This window comes from Mustela erminea, chromosome 3 (assembly GCF_009829155.1).
Source record: "Mustela erminea isolate mMusErm1 chromosome 3, mMusErm1.Pri, whole genome shotgun sequence".
Classification (NCBI taxonomy): domain Eukaryota; kingdom Metazoa; phylum Chordata; class Mammalia; order Carnivora; family Mustelidae; genus Mustela; species Mustela erminea.
In genome coordinates this window covers 88731935-88752577 of record NC_045616.1, presented here as the reverse complement: position 1 = coordinate 88752577, position 20643 = coordinate 88731935, and the positions used below count along the sequence as shown (strand labels likewise).

Below are 20643 nucleotides of genomic sequence, written 5' to 3'. Positions count from 1 at the left end.
CCATTTTGTTGAAGATAACAGAGGGGGGAGAAAAATAACATCAAAAATATTTATTACAACAGACCAGCTTGAAGTGAGTTTATTCTTGTCTATATAGTCACAAAACAACACTCTTGAATGTCCATGAAATTATCTATTAATCCTGCCTCCTTGATTTGCTTTAGTAAGAGTAGAGCTAACTCCATAGGCTCTTTTGCCATCAATAGTTCCCTAAAAAGTAAGATTCTTTTTGTCTCTTCTTTGATTTAACTCTAGTAGGCTCCTTTCTATTTGAAAGCTTCTAGGGAAAGTCCTTAAAATGATGTTTTAGAAGACTGTCCCCACAAAGAAAGAACAAATGTACAGCTTCACTCTGCTCAAATCTTACCTCTGACAGCATAGTCATGTTCCTTAAATTCAAGAATGATGAGATCATGTCTATCAAGTGCCCTGACCTCCCTAGGGTACACATTGCCCCTACTGCCTGCAGAGGGTAGAATGGCACACTTTTCTCCTTTCCATGCCTCTCTAAGGAATCTCTCACTCCCAGCAGCATTGAAATTTTGTTCCTGTAAGCCTTGCCTGTGCTAAAGTGCTGTTAAAGGGATGTTTTTTAGAGGGGAAGAGGTCTGGGAAGAAGGCCAAGATCTGAAGCCACTCTCTGAACAGAAGGGAAAGAGAAGTGCTTCTAACTGGCAAAAGATAATTTCTGTTGCCAGGATTCTTCTGTCAGTCTAGACCAAAGGTGATTCTATAAACCGTCCCCAAGGAGCTATTTCCATCTGTATAAAAAAAACCAAGGTCCTTGGAAGAACAGACGTGGCCATTCCTTACACGGAGGTAAGGCTTAACATGGGTCTAGTGATGTGTTGGCTTGAAAGCAGCCAACTATGGTGTGACTGAAGACAGGTTGAGTGGAGAAACTCTGCGTGTGGGAGTGTTGTTAGCAGACAGTGAGGCAGGGAGGAAAAAGGGAGCAGGCATCTCAGTAGAAGGAGTCTCGCCTTGGTTCCGAAGTTGTAGGATTTGCCGGAGCAAGGCCTTCCCTTCTTCCCGGGTCTGAAACAAAGTCAGGCAACTGTTTCAAAATATGTCCAAAGCTATTCTCAAAAACAAGTTCTAAAATGCTGATATTGAAGTGTCACGGGTCAAGGTAGCCTTTCCACTTCTCACCCATCTTCCATCCTCGGGTCACAGTAAAGATCCCAAGTCTGAGCCTAAAATCCAAACCTTTAATAAAGAACTGCTACTCACATCATTGAATGCACAACACTTTTGGGCACAAGTTGAAGCTTCATCCCACAACTTGCACTTAAAATAGTACTGGGCCAAGTAGCGGAAAGCAGTGCTTTCCTCCAGGTGCTCCACTATTTCCTAGACAGGGAAAGCAGGAGTGACTGAGGTGGTCAGGATGAGATCAGCAACCTAATTCCGATGCTCATGACACATACCCCACAGGAATAGATATCTTGGATGTATTTGATGTAACACTGGGCAGCTTGTTCTGACTCAGTCAACTGTTCATGAAGCCTACAAAATAAATTGGTCTGTAAGTACAAATTGGATCTCAAAGCAAGCTAGTGATAAAAGTAAAAACACATGATATACCATACCAGAGAAGCCAACAGAAATAACAACAGCATTTCACTCCTTTCACTCACTTTGCCAGTTTCACCAGAGCCATTTTTTCCACATCTCCCACAGCATAAGCTCTCCAATAACACTGTCCAAAAAAAAAAAAAAAAAAAAAAACCAACAAAAAAAAAATGGTCACTTTGCCCAATGTCCCATATGCCATGGCCTACCACATAAAGGCCCAAGTCTTATAAGCCACCCAGAAGTGTGGATGGACTTGCAGAATGCAAAGCATTTTTACTAGACTGACAGGCACACTGATAATGTCAGTTCTTCTTTGCTTTTTAGCCTATGAGTCCATAAATACTTAAGACTTTCATATGTAGATAGATGAGCATGAAGGACAATTAAAGCAGAGAGCCCAACCGTTCATCCAAACTGCTAATTTCCGCTCCAATTCTGCAGGACCCTATTACAGGTACCTTTTTGGCTTCCACTAGTTGATTGAGTTTCTCATAACATTCTCCTAAAGCAACCAGCATACGAGAATCATTGGGCCTAAGAAAAAAAAAAACAGGCAGTCTGAGCAAAGCCTTTAAAAAAAATCTAAAGTCCAGGACGCCTGGGTGGCTCAGTTGGTTAAGCGGCTGCCTTCAGCCCAGGTCATGATCCCAGCGTCCTGGGATAGAGTCCCACATCGGGCTCCTTGCTCAGCAGGGAGCCTGCTTCTCTCTCTATCTCTTCCTGCCACTCTGTCTGCATGTGCTCGCTCCCTCTCTCTCTGACAAATAAATAAATAAAATCTTAAAAAAAAAAAAAACTAACTAAAGTCCCTCCTTAAGGAAACACCATCACCAACCACTATTTCAAATCTACACAGTGACTGATCTTTAATACAATTCTTCATATAACTGTATTATTTTGTGTTCACAATTAAACTATTAACCCATTAGAATACATTACATAAAAAATGATCAAAAAGCATACAGCACGTTTAAACCCAGGTCTCGAAGAGTCAAAACCATTCATTCACTGTGATTCTTCAGTACCTATCAAAAGGTAAAGGAAAGTATGAGCTCTTCTCATAAAACACATCATTCACCAGACTTACCGAAGTTGATGGGCCCGTCTATAATAATAAAGGCAATAAAATGGCATCTTAAGGATTTCATAGGTCTGTCCAAGCCCATACCAGGCTCTGTAGTCCCGTTTATTGACCTCAATGGCATGTCTATAAAATGCAAGAGAGACTGGTTAGAGGGCAGAATCAAGGTTAGCGACTTATAGGGTCAAGAGAGGCTCCTAAGATCACAGTAATCCCCTCTACCTCCCTCCTCAACTAGAAACTCACCTATAAGCCTGAATAGCAGCAGATGTGTTCTTCATCTCCATGTACTCATGTCCCATCAGTGTCCAGGCCCCAAGATACCGAGGATTCAATTTCAGGGCTCTCTGGAAATATAAGGCTGCTTTCTCATGCTGAGAACGCAAACTATAATAATTGCCTGATTGAAAAATAAAAAAATATATATATGAATAACTAGACAGGTAAAAATATAAGTTCACTAAAATAGCATTCCAGAGCAGACATGAAACTATAACCCATTCCCCCAAAGTGTTTGCAGAAAAGCCAATATATACAAAGGGAACACCATCATTACCTTGGGAAATATACTGCATCTATCACACATTCTGGTTTAAAAAAAAAAAAATTCCCTAACACTTAAAAGTTTTTCTTCAGTTTATTTCATCTGAATACAGCATTTATCCACATTTTCTTTTTTCTTTTTTCCTCCATTTTTAATTTTTATTTCTTTATTTATTTTTAATTATTATTATTATTTAAAAGATTTTATTTATTTATTTGACAGACAGAGATTACAAGTAGGCAGAGAGGCAGCAGAGGCCGGGGGGGGGGGGGAGGCAGGGGGTAGCAGGCTCCCTGATGAGCAGAGAGCCCAATGTGGGGCTCGATCCCAGGACCCTGAGACCATGATCTTGGCAGAAGGCAGAGGATTAACCCACTGAGCCACCCAGGCGCCCCTTCCTCCATTTTTTAAATTTAAAATTCAATTAGCCAACATATACATCATTAGTTTTTTGGGTTTTTTTTAAAGATTTTATTTATTTATTTGACAGACAGAGATCACAAGTAGGCAGAGAGGCAGGCAGAGAGAGAGGGGAGGAAGCAGGCTCCCTGCTGAGTAGAGAGCCCGATTCGGGGCTCAATCCCAGGACCCTGGGATCGTGACCTGAGCCGAAGGCAGAGACTTAACCCACTGACCCACCGAGGGGCCCCTACATCATTAGTTTTTGACGTAATGTTCAACGCTTCTTCTTCTTCTTCTTCTTCTTCTTTTTTTTTTAAAGATTTGATTTATTTATTTGACACAGAGAGAGACATCGATCACTGGTAAGCAGGCTGGGGGACAGGGGAAGCAGGCTCCCTGCTGAGCAGAGAACCTGATATGGGGCTTGACTCCAGGACCCTGAGATCATGACCTGAGCCAAAGGCAGAGGCTTAACCCACTGACTCACCCAGGCACCCTATGTTCAATGATTCTTTGGTTAGGTATAACACCTAGTGCTCATCACATCACATGCCCTCCTTAATTATCCACATTTTCTTAACAAAGGGTAGAAAGGGACACCTGGATGGCTCAGTCGGTTAGATTAAGTGTCTGCCTTCCACTCAGGTCAGGATCCCAGGATAGGCACACTGGGATCCTGTCCCACATCAGGCTCCTTGCCCAGCAGGGAGCTTGCTTCTCCCTCTGCTTGCCACTCCCCCTGCTTGTGTGCTCTCTCTCTCTCTCTGACAAATAAATAAATAAAATCTTTAAACAAAAAACAACAATGAAAAAAAGTAGGAAATGTCTGTAGTATGTTTTAGCTTGGTAGTTTTCCAACTATATTCCTAGGTTTCTAAAGAGGTCCTCAAAGGATAAAAAGGCAGAGCTCTGAGCTCTTCTCTTCCACAAGAATCAAAGCAGGTCTATTAGCATTGGTCCTGAAGAGAACAAGTGAAAGTTTTTGGCATTTTTGAAAGATTTTATTTGCAGAAAGGGTATAGAAGCCATCTGTCTTATGTCAATCGGGAAATGGATAAACAAAATGTATATCTCTAAACAATGGAATACTAGTCAACATTAAAAATGAAAGAATTGGGGTGCCTGGGTGGCTCAGTGGATTACGCCTCTGCCTCAGGATCAGGTCATGGTCTCAGGGTCCTGGGATGGAAACCCGCATCGGGGTCTCTGCTGAGCGGGGAGCCTGTTTCTCTCTCTGCCTGCCTCTCTGCCTACATGTGATCTTTCTCTCTGTCAAATAAATAAATACAATCTTTAAAAAGGAAAGAACTACCGATACATGCTACAACATGGGTAACTTTGGAAACAGCTAAGTAAAAGAAGCTTATGAGCTTCTTTACACAGTAAGACTAAATATTCCAAGATTCCATTTACATGAAAATTCCAAGAAAAGGCAAAATAGAGAGTGAGAAGGCAAATCTGTGGCTGCTAGGGAATGCAAGGGGGACTAACTGCAAACACATTCAAGGGAACTTCCAAGGGTGCCAGAATATTCTAAACTGGATTTATGGCTATGGTTACACAACTGTACAAATTTATAAAAATTCACTGAATTGGGCGCCTGGGTGGCTCAGTGGGTTAAGCCGCTGCCTTCGGCTCAGGTCATGATCTCAGGGTCCTGGGATCGAGTCCCGCATCGGGCTCTCTGCTCGGCAGGGAGCCTGCTTCCCTCTCTGCCTGCCTCTCCATCTACTTGTGATTTCTCTCTGTCAAATAAATAAATAAAATCTTTAAAAAAAAAAAATTCACTGAATTGTAACCTTAAAGTTGGTAAATTTTATGGTATTAAATTATACCTCAACAAAGCTGGTTTTTTTTCAATAAAGCTATTTTTAGAAAAGAATAATTACAAGGTATACATTTCCAGTTATAAAGTAAGTCACAGACTACAAAGTACAGCATAGGGAATACAGTCAATAATACTGTAATAACTTGGTATGGTGACTATGCTTATTATAGTGAGTGTTCAGTAATATACAGAATTGTCAGGGCACCTGGGTGGCTCAGTGGGTTAAAGCCTCTGCCTTTGGCTCAAGTCATGATCCCAGGGTCCTGGGTTCGAGCCCTGCATCGGGCTCTCTGCTCAGCAGGGAGCCCGCTTTCCTTCCTGTCTCTTTCTCTGCCTCCCTCTCTGCCTACTTGTGATCTCTGTCAAATAAATAAACAAAATCTTAAAAAGAAAAAAAATCAGAATTCTCAAATCTCTGTTGTACACCTGAAACTAATATAACATTATACTTAATAATAATTTAAAAACCCCACAAATCCTGTTTCTGTTGTAGCTATGAAACAAAATGTTTCTAACAGTACAAATGAAAAAATAACCTAAATAGTCATTAGCTAGGGAGTAGGAAAAGGGAAGGAATGAAAGCTATATGTATCAACATGGCACATTTCTAGGCCAAAATACTGATTTGGCACCCAGGAAAAGGGATATAGCCCTATATAAGCCCTAGGTGCTAAAGCAGTGAGGATGACAGAGACATTAAATAAGTCAGAACAAGCCAAGTTTTGAGCAATGACCAAGTAAATGAGATTTGGTTGTTTTGTTTTGTTTTGTTTTATCTTATTTGGAAGAGCCAAAGTATAATGAAAGTTACAACATGCTGGGCAACCTACATTGTTATAAGTACTTTCTAGGCATTAATTTATCTAATCCTCATGACAGTTACCTGAGAGAAGGATCTACTGTTTATGCCTTTATTGAGGAAACTACAGCATAGACAGGTTAAGCCCAAGGTCACTCAGCTAGTTACTAGTAGAACCAAGATTTAAACTGAGTAGCCTGATTCCAGAGTCCAAACTTAACTACACCGTTCTATAGTATATGCTGTTATATATATTTAAGTGCTGCCTCTCAGAGATTAGGACTCCAGAAAAGACACAGAGGGAAACAATCAATTGGTATCATGACCTAAGAGGAAAAGCAAGGACTAAACAAACAGGAGATCCCTGCCACCACTCTATTCATAAGAGAGTTCATTCTTTCGGGTCCTCAGTTTCTTTTCTTCTCTCCATTCTTCTTTCTCCTTTTTAATTCCTCTGAACTGGCTACAATGTGAAAGCTGAAGTATATTTTTTAGCCATGAACTAATAATCCTTATTTTTTATTTTTAAGGTCGGTGGGCTGAATTCAACAAACATTTATTTACCATGTCAAGCACTGTGCTGGCCATTTACAGATATGCTGAGAATAAAACAGTTCATTAAGGAGTTCACCTCAAGGGGCGCCTAGGTGGGCTCAGTTGGCTAAGCATCTGCCCTCACCTTGGGTCATGATCCCTGGGGCCTGGGATCGAGCCCCACTCCCCAACTCAGGCTCCCTGCTCAGTGGGGAGTCCACTTCTCCCTCCCTCCTCCTAAGCCTCCCACCCCCCACCTTGTGCTTTCTCTTACTATCTCTCTCTCTCTCAAATAAATAAAATCTTTAAAAAAAGAAAAAGTTCACCTCAAATGATTATTAAAAAACTGAAAAACTCCTAAATCATTACTCTTCAGATATATGTCTTCTTTTATTTTAATTGGCTCTAGGTCAAGAGGTGAAAAAAAGGATTGTTCCTTATCTCCCCAACCTCTGTTTTCTTTCTTCTCGTACAGGGCACTGCTGCCCATCTGGTTACCCAGTTGTCAAATCCTGTTTCTTCTATTTCCTAAATATCTTCTAAATCTAATAGCCTCTCTCCATCCTTCCTGCCAATACCTCAGCGTAGGCTCTCATCATTATCCCTAGACTAGATTATTGCAAAAATCTCCTAGCTGGTCTCCCCGACTCTAGTCTTGCCCTTTTTCTAATTCTTCCAGCACACTGACTACAGTCATCATTTGAAAATAAAAATCTGAGAACTTTCATCACTCTCTGATTAAAAATTCTTCAGAAGACTCCTACCACTTTCAAAATAAGTTCCAAATGTTCAGCAAGGCATAAAAGACTCGTCAAGATCTGGCCCCTTTTTGAACATTTCCACCTCCCTCCCACACCATGCTTCCAGACGAGGAGCTCCTTCATGCCCAATGCCCGTTTCATACTTCAGTGCCTCTGCAATGCAATGCCCTTCCCAAGTCAATCCTTTTCCTTCCTTACTGAACTCTTTTACTTTTGCCCAGCCTTCAAGGACCATCTTCTCAAGAAGACTTCCCTAATCATACGCTAAATTAGGTATCATTTATATGAACTCTCTCAGTATCTTTAGTTTATCTCAATCCTAACACTCAACCTATTACATTATAGTTATTTTCTTATTAGTATTCCTCAATAGGCAATTAGGGTAGGTACTACAATACAAAGTATAGTGCCTGGCACTCAGAAGATGCTCAAAAGATGTTTTCTTTCTTTCTTTCTTTCTTTTTTTTTTTTTAAGATTTTATTTATTTGTCAGAGAGAGGGAGAGAGAGCGAGCACAGGCAGACGGAATGGCAGGCAGAGGCAGAGGGAGAAGCAGGCTCCCTGCCGAGCAAGGAGCCCGATGTGGGACTCGATCCCAGGATGCTGGGATCATGACCTGAGCCGAAGGCAGCTGCTCAACCAACTGAGCCACCCAGGCGTCCCCAAAAGATGTTTTCTGAATAAAAGAAAGTTCTACCCTCATAACAGACTTTATCTTTTCTTCATAATGCTGACACTGAAAAGATCACTAACTCCCACTCTCACATTCCAATAGTTCCTGTTACATTTTTATTTTTAAGATTTTATTTATTTGACAGAGAGACACACAGCAAGAGAGGGAACACAGGCAGCAGGGGTGGGAAAGGGAGAAGCAGACTCCCTGCCGAGCAGTGAGCCCAATATGGGGCTTGATCCCATGACTCCAGGAACATGACCTGAGCTAGAGGCAGCAACTTAATGACTGAGCCACCCAGGTACCCCCTATTACATTTTTTTAATGCTTTTTTCTCATACTGAACTACAACTTCCTCAAGAGCTAGAAATAGTGAATTGATGGACTGAAATTCTATTGGTTTAAGAACTTCCTGACCTAGGGGCACCTGGGTGGCTCAGTGGGTTAAAGCCTCTGCCTTCGGCTCAGGTCATGATCCCAGGGTCCTGGGATCAAGCCCCGTATCGGGCTCTCTGCTCAGCAGGGAGCCTGCTTCCTCCTCTCTCTCTGCCTGTCTCTCTGCCTATTTGTGATCTCTGTCTGTCAAATAAATAAAATCTTTAAAAAAAAAATTTAAAAAAAAACTTCTGACCTAGAAAGATACAAATGTATGATCTCAACGCCGTGTGTATGATCTCAACGCCGTGTCATCACACACCCAGCAACAGACATCTCCCTTTTGTTTCTAGGGTACCGAGGTTTTCAATCACAACCAAGCTTACTTTCATCCAAAAGTGGCTACTGATGTGTTGATGTCAACTGATGATCAGGTCATACTAGTGTATGTAGAATACATAGGGCCATGGTTCTCAACCACAGATAAGTCTAACCCCAAGATTTGACAGTTATCTGCATACATTTTTGGTTGTCACAACTGGGGGAAGAGGTTTGGTAGCATCTACTGGGTAGTCTGCTTCTCCCTTTCCCTCTTCCGCCCCCACCCCGCCCCCGCTCGTGCTCTCTCTCAAATAAATAAATAAATAAATGTCTTTTAAAGAGGGGGAGTTTCTTGATGGTTTCATCCCTTGTAGTCATATTTATTCGAGAAGCCACCTCTATGCAGGTGCAATCGCAAATAAAGACTTTAGCCAAGTATGTAACAGCCTTCCTGGTAAAAGGAGCCTCAAAGCTCACTATGGGACAGTCCCTGACTGTAATGACTTCACATCAGGTGCAGAGTATCTTAGAAACCAAAAGCCACCAGGGAATGTTGGGAAACTGACCTTTTTCTTTTTTAAGATTTTATTTATTTATCAGAGAGCAAGAGTGCACAATCAGGGACAGCTGCAGGCAGAGCTGGCAGAGGGAGAAGTAGGCTCCCTGCTGAACAAGGATCCCAATGCAGGATTTGATCCCTCAACACTGGGATCATGACCTGAGCCGAAGGCAGATGCTTAACCGACTGAGCCACCCAGGCATCCCATGGGAAACTGACATATTAAACACCAGGCAATGGTTATAGATATGCCAGAAATAATACTTAAAACCTGTCAAACTTTAAACCCAGCTACCCTTATGCATGGACCTGACCATCATAACCTCTATAGAGCATAACTGTTCAGAGGTCATTGATCTTGCTTATTCTAGTCAACCAGATTTAAAAGATTCCCCTAGGGGTGCCTGGGTGGCTCAGTGGTTTAAAGCCTCTGTCTTCAGCTCAGGTCATGGACCCGGGGTCCTGGGAATGGGCCCCGCATCGGGCTCTACTCAGCGGGAAGCCTGCTTCCCCCTCTCTCTCTGCCTGCCTCTCTACCTACTTGTGATCTCTGTCTGTCAAATAAATAAATAAAATCTTGAAAAAAAAAAAAAGATTCACCTATCAAAAATGCAGACGACAGTTGGTTTACCAATGGCAGCTGTTTCATGAAAAAGGGGTAAGAAAAGCTGGGTATGCTTATGCGATAGTCAGTCTAACTCAGACTGCTGAGGCCAAAGCCCTATCAGCAAACACGTCTGCCCCAAAGCAGAATTTGTAGCCCCCACCTGTGCTTTGCAATTGGCAAAAGCCTTAAAAATATTTATACTGACTCCAAATATGCCATCCTAGTCCTATATGTCCATGGTGCAATTTAAAGAAAAGGGATTATTATCAAGCCATAAGTCCCCCATCAAATGGGCCTGAAATTCACACAAATTCAAAGGATGACCCTCCAAAACTAAATAGCCCTTAATATCCTGACTGCAATTCAAGGAGGCCCAGTATTAGATGGCCGGCTCCTGGCTGGGACTCAATGGCTACATGACTCTAACTTGTGGCCACTGCTTCCCCAGGCTGGATAGGCCCAGGTACTCTGGGTTTTGCCTGGATGCATGGACGCATTATTAAAAGCATTACCAACCCAGCTAACCTTCCAAATATAAAACAATGGTGGATATGTCCTGTGTCTTGTTGGTATGACCACCTAGCATCCATCTTTGTTCCCTCTTTAAGACTGGAGGATGTTGTTTGACACAAAGAAGCTCTTAATAAGTACATGGTCAAATCCCTAAATGACACTCAAGATAACATTTCTCCATTAAATACTGAAGTAATACAAATGTGTAAGGCAGCTTTACAAAACAGAATGACATTAGGTGCTTTAACTCTTGCACAAGGCAGAACCTGCACTATCATAAGAACAGAATGCTGTGCATTTATTTCAAATTATCACAAAAATATTTCTGGGTTTTTAACTGACATGAATACTCAAAATGGTGCTTTAAATGTTCTCTTTCCTTTAGCGACTGCTTTAAACTCCTGGATTGGAGGAGAATTATAGTCAACTATTAAGGATCTCTTTACTGGTCTTCTTTATAGCCATACTCCTCTTAATGCATTCTTTTTCAGTATCTCTCTGCTTGGTGCCAAGACTACACCTACAATGACTTCACATGAACAGATGACCCCACCTACTCAAGGAAGTTCATATATGTTAACTGTGCTGGATTCAGATGCCTCCCCTTTCATAACTCCCCTATGTGTTCCCCAACTGAACAATGTTGACCTAGGTAGGGGCATCACTACACCCCTACTCAGCAAGAAGAAGTTACAAAAGATGAGATCTTCCACCTTCAACAACCTTGAAGATTTAAGGGTCAAAATTGTTCAGGGGGGAAATGATGAGAGAGCAGAAGACAATCTGAAGACAAAGCATAAGCTGACAGCCTACAACCTCCCCTAAACGCCCATTCCAGGGTGGGACATGTGTGATTTTCTTCCAGGAATCTCCCAACTATCTTAAAGTTAATACCTTGCTAGAGGGGAAAACAATCTTAACTTGAAAATGACAAGGCCTTCAGTATTTTATAGGTCAGTCCTCTTTAGCATATGAAAGTTCTTTTGAAACCTCCCTTTTCCTTCCCCCAACTCCAAGTATATAATCCCCACTCCTCAAGACCCCAGCACAGCAGTTCTTTCTGCCCACAGATCCTGTACCCTGATCTTTAATAAAACTGCCATTTTGGGGCTCAGTCATTAAGTGTCTGCCTTCAGCTCAAGTCATGATCTCAGGGTCCTGGGATCAGGTCTCGGGGAGCCTGCTTCTCCCTCTTCCACTCCCCCTGCTTGTGTTCCCTCTCTCGCTGTATCTCTCTCTTGCAAATAAATAAATAAAATCTAAAACAAAACAAAACAAAACAAAACAATGCCATTTTGCACATGCACACACATACATCCACACCCACAAAGATGGTTCCTGAAACTATTTTTATATCAACAAACAGTGGCCACAACTTATACAATAGAAAATGACTGCATAAAAATGATGGCACATCTACGTAATACCAAATAGCTATCAAAATAATACAAATCTAGATGTACTAAATAAAATGATTGAAAAGATAAACGGTTAAAAAAGAAAAGAGGAAGTTACAAATCAGTGTTTATAATGATACAGTTTTGCAAGCAAATTAATACACACACATGCACCCACACTCTCATTTTTAGTATTCACACAGAAAAATATTCTGGAGTCATGTTTACCAATCTTGGAGGAGGGATTATACCCAGTTTTTACATTCTACAGTCTATGATTTTGTTATCCTTGATGCTTTTATAGCATTATTCTTACATTTATATTACTTATAAGGAAAACAAATCTTAAAAGAAAAAAAGTAGTCTCTTACCAATTACACAGCATGTTTCTACACGGTATTTATCTATCTCACAGAGGTTGTGAGCCAGATAACTCAACTCAGATTTCATGCTCTGGAAGAAAAAAGAAAGACAATCTAAGCAAGAGTGAGGAACTCCATGAACTATATTTCTCATGGCTAATGCAACCCAGTGACAATCCAATCCTGGAGATTAAAGCACAAAAGAGCTTGAACAAGAGTAAGCAAAGGAAACAGCTCACCCTGACATAAAGAAGGTTGGAGAATGTGTCCATATTTTCAATCCTATAAGGGTCTTGTTTCCTTAGCTCATTAAAAATAGATAGGGCTTTGTCAATATCTGTAGAAAGAAGATAAGAAAGTTTAGAAAACAATACAGTGCTACCTTCAGGATTTGATGGTATTTCATTGTCCTTATTCACTCACCTCTGATATTGTGATAGGCAACTGCAATTTGGGAAACAATATATGAGCTCTTAGAGAAGCCCACATCAATGAGATTCTGATACTTTTGCAGGGCCTCCTCTATCAACTGCAACTCTGTGTATATATGAGCCAGAAAAAACTCTTTCATCCAGGTGTCTGGCAAAGACAGGAACTTCAGCTGCCAGCAGGAGAGAGAGGGACACACTTAATATACTTTGACCTCTCTCCCAAATGAACATCAAGGAACTATCTTTATTGTCTAAAGAAATTTATCACCAAAACTATGAGAACACCTAACAATGAACACAGGGCAATTCAATTAAGTGAGCAGGACTCACAAGCACAATAGGAAGGAATGACCTAGTTGAGGAAGACTTCAAAGAAAAGATAGGATTTCAGGTGAGTCTTAGAGGATGGTTAGAATTTGAAAAGAAAAAAGAGAGAGGAAGAGGAAAAAAAGAACATTCTAAGCAGGGCAACAACATAAACACTGGCAAAACAATCCTGATGAGTGTACGTAAATAGGATGAGGAAACTAGCCTAGTTTAAGGGGAAGCTATGTGCTCAAAAGTAGTGAAAAAATAAGACTGAACTGGTAGGGCAGGTACTATGGTGCAATAGCAAGTGGGATGCAACAGGAGACCACTACAATTTTGGGCAAGAGAATGACATAATGACATGGGTGTTTTAAGAGTAAGTTTGAAAAGAGTAAACACGATAGCTTGGGAATGCGAGTGTATAAATGGAAAAGCTAGACAGAAAAGTAGCTATTAATTACTAGTAATTCAAATCTATGTTGAAAACCAAGATAGCGAAGAAAACCAAGAGAAAGAGATGTATATAAGAAGAAAACCATGGCGAGGTCTGGCAAATGACTAGACATAAGAAGAGTAAGAGAAAGAGAACAAATATGACCGATAGCATCAAGACTGGGTATCTTGAGAAGCAGTGATGCTATTAAGAGAGCCTCTCAAGCTGGGAGGAAGAATGAGAATTTGTCAGGCAAGATCAGAAACTTGGTTTTGCATATTTTGAGTTCAGAGATAAAACAAACTTTTAATAAAAGTCTATCAGGCAGTTAGAGATAATGAATAAGAATAAACCAAGATAAGATTTCAGACACAGATTTAGCAACACATACCATTATTGGGGGAAATCAACCAGCCTTTGGCTCTTCAAAGCCAACAAAATGAAGTATATTATCAATTCCATTAACTACTGAAGAATGGCAAAATAAACTCTATAGACAATGTCCTCTAACAATGACTAATAAAGGGATTGCTGTTGATAAAGCAGTTTCCATATACATTATTTCATTAACAAATCTATAAATCTTTATGGAGTCCTAGGACAGCCCAGAAGAGACCTTAGAAATGTTTTCAATATAATCCTTGACGTCAGAGAAACCTTTCCTATAGCATTTCTGGAATAAGGAAACAAAGTATACTAACATTTAGTTTATACAAGTTACAGTAGAACTCGAATATGGAAACATGAAATAAAGAGAAGATAATCTAACTACACATAAATACAACAGCAACTACCAGCCAAGAGCCAGACATTAGACTTTCAAATGAAGACTGAAATTCCAACAGTGAAAGAGATTACAGAAGGAGCAAAGACCTAGCTACAAGCAAAGGTTTAGCAAACCTCTCTCCTCCCATCCCATTACAGAATCACATAAGACTTGGAGCAGAAGTTCATTCATATAAATTTCTCAATTTACCATCTCTTTGTCTGTAATCAAGTTACAGAGTTCTAGCCAGGCTCCCCAATGCAAAGGCAAAACATGAGTAGCCTCCACAAACACATCAATGGCCTCTTTCACCAGGTCCAGTTTTCGAAGCACCACACCATATCTAGGAAGGCAAGAAACAATTACAGGAGAAGTTAATGTTTCATAACACCTCCTCTCTAACACCTCCCCTCTACTCAGGAGAAAATGTTATAGAAAAGTCCAAATTACTCTGACACTTACAAATAAAGGCCAAATCCATCAAGTTCACGAGCCTGGTGTTTTTTGCTGAGCTCCACTCTCAATTCTCTAAGTGCCTCATTTTTTACTTGTCCTTTCTCCAGCGGACCTAGGAAACAAAATCTCACATCTAAGGAAAGACTGCCAATGCTCATTTCATAGATCTAGACATTCCCTTTGGCATCAACCAAAGTTACAACTGGAACTTATACCAGTTATGTAAGAATGCTGAGAAGTGGCCAACATCTTATATAATCCATTTACTTTGTTCTAGAAATTAAAACTGATAAATGGTCTGCAGTCATATGTTGTTAGATCCACAGAGGTTGTTTGTTGTTGTTGTTTTAAGATGTATTTATTTATTTTAGACAGAGAGAGATAGTGTAAGTGGTGGGGGGGTGAGGGGAGAGAAAGAGAGACAGTCAGACAGACAGAATCTCAAGTAGACTCCCAGCTAAGCATGGATCTTCTAGTGGGGCTCAACCTGAGGACCCTGAGATCATGATTCAAGCCAAAATCAAGAATCAGACTCCCAACTGACTGAGCTACCCAGGTGCTCCAGGCCGGCAGAAGGGTTTTAAAAATTCAAAAGTTATCAATGTTTAAAAATCACAAGCCTCAACTAAAAATCAGCGTTTTTAGCTTCAGGTTCCAAAGAATAGTGTAGGGCCAAGGGAAGAAAGTCTTGATAACACTAGGCCCACATTTCCTTAAGGTAGTCCTCAGCCGGAGGTATGTAACAAGCAGGAAGTTGTGCTCCCCAATTTGTAACAGTCCTCCTAGGTCCGCTTCACACATTTATAACCTGCCTGGCTCATGTCGGCATTTAAGTGTACAACCCCTGCTTTAGTCCAAAAGATAAGGGAAAGAAATTCATACCTAGGCTATCAACTGTTTCATCATCCTTCTTCTTTTCTCCAGACTGTAAGAGAAAATCAATAGAAAGGTATTATCTCAGTTTATTTTGAAACTCATTCTAAAACTCCAGATAAAGGGCCCAAGTCTAACCAAATGGCAGATACTACCAGCCACTGCTCTTATTTTTTACTTTTTAGAGAGTTATTTATTTTTGGGGGGGGGGAGAGTAGAGGAAGAGTCCTAAGCAGATTCTAAGTACAGAGCCCAACATGGATCCTACAACCATGAGATCAAACCAGAATAGAAACCAAGAATCAGAGACTCAACTGACTGGGTCACCATGGCGCCCCACAGTCACTACTTTTAAATAATTCAAGGGCTCCCAAAGGTTAAATCTGAAATAAACCGAGCACCAAACTAATTAGGTAAAGTACTAAATAACAAACAATTACAAATATATGAATCTTTGATATTAAATAAATAAATAAATGGAGAAGAAGGGGAGGAAAAGCTCATGTATAGTATAGAATGCCAAGTGGCAAGTAATAAATGTAAAGAGAATACTGGTGTGGAAAATCATCACTTTGCAACATCACTTTAAAGAATACTTCAGGCAAAGGGCACCTGGGTGGCTCAGTGGCTTAAGCCTCTGCCTTCAGATTGGGTCATGATCTCGAGTCCTGGGATCAAGCCCCACATCAGGCTCTCTGCTCAGCGGGGAGCCTGCTTCCCTCCCTCTCTCTGCCTGCCTCTGTGCCTACTTGTGATCTCTTTCTCTGTCAAATAAATAAATAAAATCTTTAAAAAAAAAAAAATACTTCAGGCAAGAATCAACAATGACTATTTAGGTTATTGACATTTTATGGCTATCACAAAAAATAATAAATATCCCTATTCATATATCCTGTGCGTATATTGAAGTATTTCTCTTTTTTTTTCTTTTCTTTTTTTTTTTTTATTGAACTATTTCTATTTGACAAGTTTCTTAAAAGAATTGTCTGGTCACAGTATTTCATATGGACATAATCTGCCAAAATTGATTTCTAAAACCTCTTTATGAACTTTTACTACCAAAATAGGGAGTCTATTGCCTCACACATTTGTCAATAATGAGTATTATCAGGGCACATGGCTGGCTCAGTCAGAAGAGCACACGACTTATGATCTTGGGCTCATGAATTATAAATAAAACTTAAAAAAAAATACTGTCAATTTTTTAAAAAGATTTTTATTTTATTTATTTATTTTTTTAAAGATTTTATTTATTTATTTGACAAAGAGAAATCACAAGTAGATGGAGAGGCAGGCAGAGAGAGAGAGAGGGAAGCAGGCTCCCTGCCGAGCAGAGAGCCCGATGTGGGACTCGATCCCAGGACCCTGAGATCATGACCTGAGCCGAAGGCAGCGGCTTAACCCACTGAGCCACCCAGGCGCCCTAAAAAGATTTTTTTAAGTAAGCTCTACACCCAAAGCTCTACACCCATGAGCTCAAACTCATGACCCTGAGAGATCAAAAAGTCACATGCTCCACAGAATAGCCAGCCAGGCACCCAGTACCCTGTGGATACTGTCATTTTTAAACTTTTTTTTTTTATACTTTCTTTATTACCGTTAAGTATAAAGTACATTTAACAAGAAGACTACTGCTAAACTATTTTAAAGATTAAAGTTCTCCCCCTTGGTGTTAAATATGGATGGCACTGAAGGCAGAATGATATCTTAAAATGGTCCTCACCAGATATCTGGAATACATGTATAGAAAATAGGCTTTTTTGCTATTGCAGCCATGCAGGAAATGTGCTGCGCGATCATACTCCTTAACATCAAAGTAGGCTTTGGCCAGGGTGTAAGCATCCATATCCTGGGCATCCTCCTAGAAGAGAGACAAGTTTATATAAGTTTAAGTAAGTTTATATAAGATAATAAAAATTAAAATTCAAGAAGCATATTCATTAACAAAAAAAGAAGTATACCCATTAATTTCAAGATGTAAGAAAAAGTATTTTGCTCCTCCCCAAAACCTAGCATATATATATATATATATATTTACATATACATATATGAATAAATTATTTTTGTATATTATTTTATTACAAACTAAGATTATGGAAATTTTTTAAAATTTTTATTTATTTATTTGATAGAGAGGAGACAGACAGAAAATGAGCAGGGGGAGGGGCAGAGGGAGAGCAAGAAGGAGGCTCCCCAATGAGCAGAGAGCCCGATATAGGGCTCTATCCCAAGACCCTGAGATCATGACCTGAGCTGAAGGCAGACACTTAACTGACTGAGCCACCCAGGTGCTCCCTAAGGTTATGGAACTTTTTTCCAAAATAAAAAGTTGGGGAAAAAAATAAAAATTTAAAAAACTAAACCAATACACTCAGAAACGTGTACTTTTTCTTTAAATTTAGTGGGAGTTGCATAGACTTTAGTGTTAGGGACCTGGATTCAAATTGCAATTCCTTAAATTACTGGTTTCATGACATTAATAGGGAAGTTACTTAGTTTCTCTGAGAATTCCTTTCTTTTTTATTTTATTTTTTTAATTAAAATATTTTTTAAATTTATTTGACAGAGATGCAGGACTAGATCCCAGGACCCTGGGATCGTGACCTGAGCCAAAGGCAGACGCTTAACGACTGAGCCCCCAGGTGCCCCTGAGAATTCCTTCTTTATCGGTAAAATGGAGCAAGTAGTAGAGATTTGAGGAGGAAATAGTGGAAACATCATGGAAAATGTCTAGCATTAATATCTGATATTTGCCTCTTCTAGTCTTTCAAATATGTACAAAAATGTAATATAGTGGGATGCCTGGGTGGCTCAGTTGGTTAACCATCTGCCTTGGGCTCAGCTCATGATCTCAGGGTCCTGGGATGGAGTCCCGCATCAAGCTCCTTGTTCAGCAGGGAGTTTGCTTCTCCCTTCCCCTGTCTCTCCCCATTACAAGTGCTCGCTCTCTCTCGCTCTGTGATAAATAAATGAATAATGTCTTTAAAAAAATGCAATATACTGTGCAATTACTTGTGTTTTTTATACTTCAAAAAGTTTTGACATGTTAGTATTGCAAAAGGTACAGAACACAGACATAATTCTGTATGTAAATAAAAGAGATGATGCATATTTAAGTTAAAAAAGCATACAATTCTCACAAATTCTAGGGGTAAGTTGTTTAAAACTTTAATAACTTCATTCTCCTTATCCCTCTTGCTGCAAATATTATCAGAACAAAACCAAATATTATCAGAACCAAAACATATTCAGTGTTTCCTTCATTGTAACAAGTTCTAAATATATCCATTCAGCTTAAGAGTCTAGTAGCTTTTTTTTTTTTAAGTTTTTTTTTGTTTGTTTGTTTTTGTTTTTGACAGAGAGAGAGATCACAAGTAGGCAGAGAGGCGGGGTGGGGGGGGAGCGGGCTCCCCACCCAACAGAGAGCTGGATTTGGGACTCAATCCCAGGACCCTGGGATCATGACCTGAGCTGAAGGCAGAGGCTTTAACCCACTGAGCCACCCAGGCGCTCCTCTAGTGTCCTTTTTCATATCCTCTCACCATTTGCTTTTTTCCTTCCCCATCCCCTCTCATCTCCAATACCTTTTGGAGTAGGAAATACTCATGGTTTCTGGGGTTAAGAAGTGGCATCTTCAGGAAAAACGAAATGGATTATGATGAAAATCATTCAGACTACACAGACTATGTAAAAATACCTGCTATATAGATCATATATGAAGTATATTAGTATCTCATTTAATTTTCTCTATATTCCCTTAAAGTAGATACTATTATTATCTGCATTTCACAAATGAAAAAACTATGGCTCATCATATTATGTAAGTTGCCCAAAGTCACATGTGTAGCTGAGATTTGAACTATTTGAATCCAAAGCCAGTTTCACACTGTTGTTAAAACCTTTGAGTCTTCTGGGTAGTCCTGGGTGGCTCAGTGCGTTGAACCTCGGCCTTCAGCTCAGGTCTTGATCCCAGGGTCCTGGGTTCCAGTCCCATATCCGGCTCCTTGCTCTGAGGGAAACCTGCTTCTCCTTCTGCCTACCACTCCCCCTACTTGTGCGCTCTCTCTCGCTCTCTCACTCTCAGACAAATCTTTAAAAAAAAAACAAAAACAAAAATTTTGATCCTCCTCAACGTAAAGAACATTGGGTTGGGCTACAAAACCTTAAAAGGCTTAAGTCTTTTGAGGACTGTTTACTAATTTTCTCCAGCTTAAGTAAAGCACTACCAAATCTTTACAAAGATCAACAAACCCACACTGATAAAATCGCTTAGAACATTCAGCTCCTTAAATGCTTGAATTCCCTCCACAAACATTCCTGATAAGCATTATGGTCCCATCCAGCGACAGTGCACTCGGTAACTCTTCGGGTTGATGAGGAGCGCTAGCAGAGATGGAAATCCTTACCTCTGTAATAGGCGGCGGCGGCTGCAGCTCGGCCAGAGGCAAGGCGGGGAGGGAGAAGGCCAACTCCGCGGACCTGGAACACCCAAACTGAATTAGCTCCACGGACCCCAAGGCCAAGAATCCAAGTCCAGCCCCTTTCGACCCCGACATCTCACCATTTGCTACTGTGTAGCAGGCCCCGCTCCCGGGTAAGGCCTGCGATGAGTAGCAGCTGCTTCTTAATTTCTCGCAAATTTGAGAAATCGCTGCTGGGTGACAGGACGGGGATCACGGCAGCAGTCACAGCCACCGGGACTACAGACGGACTAGCAGCCATTTTCCTGGCTCGTCACTCCAGCCAATCACCAGCGACAATACTAGCGGTCCCTCTGCACCAAAAAAGTCTGCCAGATATTGGTAGGCTTCTGCTCCAGAATGTCCAATGAGAGGTGTGACTTCTCTTGACGTCACCAAGAGGCGGGGAAAGAAGAGACAATCCCATCTCCGATTGCTCAAGAGCTACTGGGGCGGGAAAGTTAGAGAAGAAAGTTAGAGAAGATGTAGGGGGATTTTTTAAAAAGGCATTGTTTCTGGGCGGTACAAAGACGTACGAGTAAATGGAATAGTGGTTTGGGAAGCTGGGGCTGAGAGTTGGA

General features: G+C 40.6%; 1 protein-coding gene across 1 annotated transcript; it reads right to left on the bottom strand.

The window, feature by feature from the left end:
- Window positions 1-35: 35 nt before the first annotated feature.
- CDC23 (cell division cycle 23) lies at window positions 36-20363 on the bottom strand. The gene is made up of 16 exons (XM_032336607.1): window positions 20164-20363; window positions 20009-20081; window positions 17326-17463; window positions 15612-15654; window positions 14736-14841; window positions 14484-14616; window positions 12758-12935; window positions 12574-12671; window positions 12344-12425; window positions 2906-3059; window positions 2666-2785; window positions 2037-2112; window positions 1641-1702; window positions 1431-1509; window positions 1234-1353; window positions 36-1038 (listed from the first exon to the last, which is right to left on the bottom strand). Exons 1-16 carry the CDS (start codon window positions 20322-20324, stop codon window positions 868-870), a joined length of 1794 nt encoding a protein of 597 aa, XP_032192498.1. The 5' UTR covers window positions 20325-20363; the 3' UTR covers window positions 36-867.
- Between the last annotated feature and the right edge of the window lie 280 nt (window positions 20364-20643).

Excerpts from the sequence above, each read along its gene's own strand:
- CDC23 (XM_032336607.1), bottom strand. The coding sequence starts at position 20,324 with ATGGCTGCTAGTCCGTCTGTAGTCCCGGTGGCTGTGACTGCTGCCGTG. Across the intron at positions 15,655-17,325 it reads ACATGTATTCCAGATATCTG|TCTGGAGAAAAGAAGAAGGA; the intron begins GTGAGGACCATT and ends TTTCTCTTACAG. Across the intron at positions 14,617-14,735 it reads GATGGATTTGGCCTTTATTT|ATATGGTGTGGTGCTTCGAA; the intron begins GTAAGTGTCAGA and ends TTGCCTTCCTAG.